The 7,944-nt window shown below is 38.1% G+C and overlaps 1 protein-coding gene across 1 annotated transcript in view; it reads right to left on the minus strand.

The window, feature by feature from the left end:
- Positions 1-7,720, minus strand: part of LOC104546256 (kinesin-like protein KIF20A) — a gene marked incomplete at its 3' end in the record, with an annotated part of 15,579 nt that extends 7,859 nt beyond the window's left edge. Inside the window, exons 1-5 of the mRNA XM_010191603.1 lie at positions 7,646-7,720; positions 6,405-6,479; positions 4,473-4,592; positions 3,464-3,602; positions 3,184-3,368 (exon numbers count right to left, since the gene is read on the minus strand). Of these exons, the coding sequence (XP_010189905.1) occupies positions 3,184-3,368; positions 3,464-3,602; positions 4,473-4,592; positions 6,405-6,479; positions 7,646-7,720 (594 nt within the window). The remainder of the gene's footprint in view (positions 1-3,183; positions 3,369-3,463; positions 3,603-4,472; positions 4,593-6,404; positions 6,480-7,645) is intronic.
- Between the last annotated feature and the right edge of the window lie 224 nt (positions 7,721-7,944).

Consider the following 7,944-nt stretch of genomic DNA (forward strand, 5'->3'; position numbering starts at 1 on the left):
AGAATTATTGTGCTCTGCTATTCTCAGCAAGCTATTTTGGAGGCAAATTGCTGTTAACATAGGAGATTAACTTTACAGTACTGGGAGAAACAAGATCCTCTGTCAGCCTGCGACAGCCCAGAATGCCTGTATGAACTACTGGACAAATCTGAACAGTACTTCAGTCAACCAAAAGAACTGCAGAAATAAGTTTCTTTCAGGAGCTGATGGCAGGGTGGTGAGCAACACTGAAACTAAAGCAGCAGAGACTCCTAATTTACTTGCTTGTTCAAACTTACTTTCAGACCTCAGAGTGAAACGATAGCTTCACAAGGGACTTAAAGATCTGATAAACCAACAGTCTATGTTGGTTTAATCCTGAGTAAATTAAAAGGCCATTAAAAATCCTGTACAGATAACAGCACAGTTTCTTTAAGTACACATTTGCTGAATTTCTTTACGTCTACAAAATTATTTAAAAACCTGACAAGACTTGTCAAAACATAGGCTTCAAATTACCCCAGGAAAACTGATGTAACAAAGTAGCAACTCCCACTATTTAGAGATTCCAACATTTCCACGTACTACCTCCCCTCTCCATATTTTATACACTGATATAAATCTTCATTAGGACATTTACTCTGATTTCCCAAAACCCAATCCTGATAGAGGGTCGTCCTACAGTAGAAGAGGGGAACAGATTCAAAGAAGTAAACCTTAATGTTCCAGCTACTAGAATGCAGTGCTAAGTTCATCATGCTGATGATGATTGTCTGCTGATGCATATGCATCAGCATATGCACTTGGTATATTCAAAATGGAATTTTTACAGAGAAGTATGAAGCCATACATTCAGTTTTTCCATTTTAAAAATAAGTACCATATGATTTCATTGCCTTTTATTTTATAAATGACCATTTTGCAAAGACTGCACTGTCTATATGTTTGCATTGCTTAAGTAGTTACAAGTATAACCACAAGCATGGATCCTGTTCATTCTGCTTGCAAAGTACAAAGCAGAATTCCAAAGCAGAGTATGGGACTGACATGCATGAAACATCTGTGCATGTCAAAAATGTAATGCGATGTAAAAAAACCAGTACCACAATACTTGTGCACGTGATAAGTTTTTGTAAAGAAACTTCAACAAAACTGAACTACCTATGTTGCTACACTGTTCTTTAAATCATAAGACCAAATACAGAAAAGAACATGAAGATGACTGCCTGGAAACAAGTGGAAACAGGAACTGACACTGTTTGCCAGCAACAGAAGTTGACATTTAATAGCAAATATGAGGACAGGTGGGAATATGACTGCAAGTAAAGCAGTTTTTAATCCAGTAAAAACTAGTGTTTAATCTAGTGAATAGAACAAGTAAAGGGAAGGAAAGAGAGGATGTAAACCATGCCAAGCAAGAGTTTTTGCAGCAGTACTGTATAGGGAACAAACGCAATGAAAGGCACAGCAGGCTCTTTCTGCATGACATGTAAACTGAGCCTGGGAAAAGGGCCTACAGAAATCCACGTAAACCAAAACCAAGCCTAGCAAACCATATCTGCTCTCAGATTACAAGCTTGAGTGAGCATCTGAACAGTGATGCTATTCACAAGCTATCAGGAAGCACAGCTTCAGTACGGGGGATAGCTGAGCTATCACCATGGAAGCACTGTAATACATAAGCAAGGTCCTGTCATGTATTGTTTTCTAGATGCATTTTTACCTTTCCTTCCTGATGATGGAGTCTTGCTAGATTTTCACTGTCATGCATCAGCATCTAGATCACCTACTGCAACATTCAGTAACTAAACTATTAATAAAATCAGACTGTGATTTAACAGAAAGGAATATTTGTAGAGAGTTCTTAAAAATAAGATATTTGACCTACTGTTCTAGACATTGAACTCCCGTTTGTTCCTTCTTGCAAGCTTGTGGGTTCCACAAAGATTTTAAAAATATTTACCTATCATCCTGATGATCCCAATTTTTCTTTAAGATCTCCACCCCCTGCACATGCACACATGCAGTGTCAGTGAGCTTTTTAAGAGCCTCACAAAATAAATATGCAATCTTTAGCATCTTTTAGATTTTTCATCTGAGATCCTTCCTGAAAGTTAACCAGACTCAGACTAAACAAAGTTCAGTTTGCAGAGTTTAAATTTAATGATAGAATTTAGAGTGGAACTTTACATATGAATTTGATTCATAGAAGGATATTCTTTCAGAGCTAACTGGAGTATTTTTACAACATTGGTATTCAAGACTACAACAAAATGAAAACCCAATCAATTATTACTTTTATACTTCCCAGAATTCATTCAGAGCTGAGTCTACTGCATTTTGGGATTAAATGCATGGAATCACAATTCAGGTTAAAAATGTCCTGAACATAAGGCAAAAAGCCAAACAATCTTGTGACAATTTGCAACTAGGCTTATAGGTATAGAACAGTCACACACGCAAGGGTGCCCATTTTCTGCTAAGACCCATTTCTTAGGCTGCAAACAGAAATGACTGGATAATGAGAACAGCAGGCTACCACAGTAAAGACTCCTCTATTCTACCTACAATCTTCAGAGACCAGAGTTAAGGATACATACAATCCTCTCAAGCAGACTGTAATCCTCTTAGAAAATTCATTCTGTGGCATTTCACTTGACTTGCTCTATCAGAAAAGTTTCTTTATGAAGTTAGATAAATAACATGTTTGCAAACTTCTTAATCTGCCTGAAGACTGTCTTCCACCTTTGATGGAACGTTTCTGCCTTCTTTACTGCCTCTGCTAAGACCTCGCCATCATCCTGCCTGAGCCAGTACTGGAATTTGAGCAACTGCCCAGAGATCTAGCCTGGAAACCTGGCCCAAAAGAAGATTCACTTAACAAGAAGTAGCACATTTTAGAGACTCTTCAAGGGCTAGTGTCACCACAGTGTCAGAACTGCTACTATACAGAAATACAGGCTTTGGCTTTGCAATGGTTTTTGATTTGAACTGTGTGCTGCCTGCTGCAGAAAGTTCTTCCAGTTTACCCTGAGTTTCAAAACCAGCCAGCTGCCTTATTATTCCAAGGTTAACCAAGTATTTATATTGTAGATTTAGATACATCTAAAGAATCAATAGTGAAACAGATTTTTATTAAAGGTAGCCTGTTAAGAAGTTTTTAAGAAGTTTCATTCAGTAACAATGAAGTATTTGGTCACTGACCTCTTTCAGTGATGCAAGAATAGCAGTTTTTATGGCTTCTTCTTGCTTAACTTGTGCATCCTCTAGTTTTTTAACGTCATTGCTCAAATATGGTTTGAAGTTCATCTTCAGGTAATGTCTTCCCCTTATATGGTTAAAAATCACATCAAGTGAGCGAGGTAAAATACCAAAATCTTTAGATGTTCCTTAAAAACAAAAGGTAAAATATAGACATTCATATAAATTTTGCATTGGCTTTTGACTTGGTTGTGATATATGCTTTTTGGCAAACATTTTATACCTTGGATGGTGAATGTCTTGCCTGCATTTGTAACCCCGTAAGTAAACACCAGTCCATTCACTCCATTAACATACGCTCTTACTATTTCCTTCATTGAGCCTTCAAAAAATTCACTCTGAGTAGTTTCTGGTCCAAAGACCTTGGAGAATGGAGGGGGGGGGGAAAGGGTAATAAATAGCACATAAGTTTAATAATTCAAAATATTAAGCACTGATTAAGCACTACGAGTGACTAGTTTTGCAGAGCAAGCTGAGAAGGAGATACCAGCTTAGGTTTCTGCCTTGCCTGAACCCCTTCTAACTCAACATTTTCCTTTTGGCTCTTATAGAATACCTGCTTAATTCTGAGAGGCACTCAGGCTTGCACTTATTTTTGAATATTTTCCTACTCCTAAAATAAGCTGCTCAGAATACTACTGAGCACATTCATTCAGTGGATACTTTGAAGAGCTCTGCTGGTGATGCACAGCTCCCTCCTCACACTGTACGTCAGCCACAGCTGATGAGAAGATCAGCATTACAATAGTCTAAATAACTCAAAACCTGGAGCTCTTTATGTTTTGATACTGTAAGAACAGGAGTTCTCACAGTAGGTAACAAAGTTAAGAAACTTACTTCTAGTACAGATTTAAGCAGTTAGGCTGCTATTCTTTCAAAAGTAAGTCCCAAAACACATGCTGACACAAGTCTCATGTAAACACGTGTCCCCGTAACACTTCCCAGATAAGGGCATCTGCAGGAACAGCAGAACTACACCAAGTCTGTGCCTACAAAAGCTTCTGTAGCATCTTATCAAAGGAACAAAGCTGCAGAAACAGCTTCTTTGTCTCATCTAATAAGCACTTCCATTGTAATACAGCTTTCTTAGCAGTCTTACAGTAAATAATAAGCAGTCTGGTTTTTTTAAGGCAAGTGCCACATGTAATTCAAAGAAAAAGTCACATTGCATTTATCATTACAGTGGAAAAAAAGAAACTATAACTTAAAAATTAGAAAAAAATTTTGCCTACCTGAGAAAAAGTGAACCTGTGCACAGAATGACCAATCCCTCTTTCACTGTTTTTCATTGCAGAAGACTCTTTGGGAGCATTAAAAATTACTGTCTGGGAATCTTCAATAGTTACACAACCCTTAAAAAAAAACCACAAGATAAACCAAAACACCACACAAAATTATTTAGAAAGAAAGCTATCAAAAAACAAACCCAAACCCACAAGCCAAAAAGAAGAAAAAACCCAAAACCCACAAACAACTGTTTTCGTTTACGAAGAGTTGCAAAACTTACATATACTCTCTCTTTTGCCATGTAACAACAACAGAGATACCCACATCATATGAAAGCCAGAGTGTAGACAAAATTAAGGCAGCTGTCTGGGGTTTTCTAAAAGGTTTAATTTTTTTCTAGGATTTCTTCCAGCAAGTATTTTTTTTTAACACTTTCTAAAGCCTGGTGATATTTTGTGACTGTGGCTTGCATAATCCTGGCTATGAAAGCCAAGCTATATAGAAATCTGCAGGTTTTCCACTTCAGTCATTTTCAGTGTGGAACAAGCTATGACCAGTATAAATAGAGTAAAATAAGTCTGAAGCATTATCCTTTGGTAGATGGATGGTGTTACAAGTAATGAAAAAAACTGAATTAGTTTCAAGTCATTTGATTGCTATTTCTCAATTAAGTAAAGGTGAGATACAATTACCTACCATTCACTAATTAGGTAGTTGTAGAATGCAGTATCACAGGAAAATTTGATTTACATCAGACAGGTTATCAAAACTCCAAACTGAACCACCAGCATAGCTTAACTGTATCTTGAAGCAACAGCCACAGGGATTGATTGTAACTAAATCTGACATTTATGTTCAGAGAATGGCCAGAGCTGGTAAGACCAACAATCCACGTGTAGCACGCACATAGGAAGTAACTGAGACTTGTAGAAAGAGCAGTAACAAGTCTGTTTATCAACTGGTGTAGAAGCTCTAAGGACCTGGGTACTGAACTTAGACCAATCACTTGCTCACTGTGCCAGGCTCTAAACCTCTATGCTCTTTTAACAATCTTCCCAAGTTGCCAGGAACAGGAATGCTGGTCAGATGTACTAAATCCTAGAGAGCTACAGAAGAACCCAGCATCTGCAACATGAGCCGACAGCTGCCACCAGCCACATGGAAGCTCATGAGTAGAGGCCTTGAAGTAATCAGATCTGCAGACCTAGAATCCAGCTGGTAACATGTCACTCTCATCGTCTTCCCTAGGTGAGCTGGCAGGACTCGGACAATTTTCTGGCACATCATTCATATCGGAAAAACAACTTCCTGCTCTCCCATGGGTGACTCCAGAGAATCACTGGCATTTGTCTCAAGAATACAGAATTTCATCCAGAGCTCTTAAGCTTTACATGCATAAATCATTATCTGTATGAGCAGCAACAGATTTAGTTAACCTGTTGACTGCCTCTGTTTAAAGCATCAGTTTATACAGCTATAAGAAACAGGACTTGGAATCTATTTTCTTTTTCTTGTTACATATTTGGAACAAAGGTGTTTTCCCGAAAATAATGCATGGTTGAGAGGAAAAAAGGATGTAAAGGCAAGGAATTCCGAAGAAACTCAAGTGACAGATGTCTGAATTACTTCTAGAAGTGCACAATTTCTCACATGAAAATTCTTTGTTTCTTGAGCACTGCACGGTCAACAGCGACATCACCTTTTAAACAAGATATCCAGTGTAGTTTCAAAGAGCTACAGGAGTGCATGTCTGTAGTAGGGAAATCAGTAAGAGTTCTGATTCTAAAAAAAATAATTTAAAACACACACACATTTATCCAGGTGTCCACTAATTCTATTTGGAAGTAGTACATGATTTTTATAAAGAAAGTCCTGGCTTACAATACTAGGCATTCTTTGAGGAGAATAAAAACTTATTTCTTAATTCTACAACTAACCTGAGATTCATGGTTTTCAAGCTCTGCTACAGAAAAGGGTCTCACTCTCAAGAAGACTTTCAAAGGTTGATATATCTATTCATAAAGAAAAAAATAGTTACAGTGGCCACTTTTTAAATAGAACATCCCCCAAATCATACCAGCATACAACTCTGATACAGAATTTCCTATACTGTCTTACTGCCTCACTTTCTCCTTCCTTGTGAAGTTCAGACCCTAAGCTGCAAGTTGCTTCTTCACCTTCTAATGTCCTTAAGTAACCCTTTTTTGTCCTCTTCCTCCAACCACTATTAGTGGTTTTTTTTTCTGACAAAGCCAAGATTTTTATTTTAAACCAGCACACTATTGGAAACAAACTGCACTGCTTCCACCTTCTGGTCTCCCTCTGTATTGACTTCAAGCTGTATTTTCTAACAGCTGATCCGTAGTACTGCACTTTTTTTTCACATGGAGCATGTTCAGTAAATAGATTGACACATTCTTAGCCCCAAAAGACCACTTCATTACCCCCATCCAGGCACTAGCCCATCATCTTCCTCACAGTGAGAACCATGAAACTGCTCTCAGTTACTAAGATGGGCTTTTTCACCCTGCACGAGTATACAAAGGTCTCCCCATCCAGGTGAAACAATAATAGCAGGGAGATATTTAGAGGGATTCCAGCACTCCTTCCTTTCTCACAGAGCTTCAAAGTCCCCTCTTTGGCAACTTGTGCATTCAGAAGATGGATTTACCAGAGCTCTCCACAGCCCTCCCATGACCAGCACTCCGCTGATCACACAAAATTAAGTCACCTGAGGGAAGTCTATCAGGAAACCTACCATTCTAAAAATCAGAGATGCCTGTACTATCTCCAAAAGTATACTGCAGCACAGTATTATAGACTTTTTTATTTCCAAGCACCTAACAAGCTTTCAACAAAAATCTATATCCTTTTATAGCTTACTAAAAAGAATGGTACAGTCACATTACATTCAAAGTGCAATTACTGAAGCCCTTTATTTTCAAAACCTTAGCACTGACCATCTGCATTTAGCACTGACACTATTTGTAAGCACCAAGTAGAAGAATCAAACGCATCTTGGGTGCAGGGGAATACAGCGGTTCTTAACAAAGAAATATTTGCCAGAATTAAAGCTTTTATTAAGCATAATCAGAAGATGTATTACAAAACCAATCCACACCTGCTGTTCCTCTGTATTAGGCAATACTGTTGACTCCACAGGTGAGGATTTACCTACTGTGTTCAGAAAAGAAGCCGATTCCAACATATCAGATACTTCTGCAGAAACAGTGTTTTTCCCCTCATCATCCATTGCTCTGTGCAAAGGAACTTGCAAGAAAAGGAAACAACCATCATTTTCTCACAGAATAGGCAAAAACTACGTGTAGAACAAAATAGAGACCAGGACAGTCTGTATATAAACAAACACTTCTGAAGAAAATAAGGTCCTCTAAAGAAGTTTAGCAGGAAGGATCCTTAAAAAACTCAACTGAGTCAGGTTATGCTAAGAACCACCCAAATGAAAGCAGACTAACA

This window comes from Mesitornis unicolor, unplaced genomic scaffold (assembly GCF_000695765.1).
Source record: "Mesitornis unicolor isolate BGI_N332 unplaced genomic scaffold, ASM69576v1 scaffold41319, whole genome shotgun sequence".
Classification (NCBI taxonomy): domain Eukaryota; kingdom Metazoa; phylum Chordata; class Aves; order Mesitornithiformes; family Mesitornithidae; genus Mesitornis; species Mesitornis unicolor.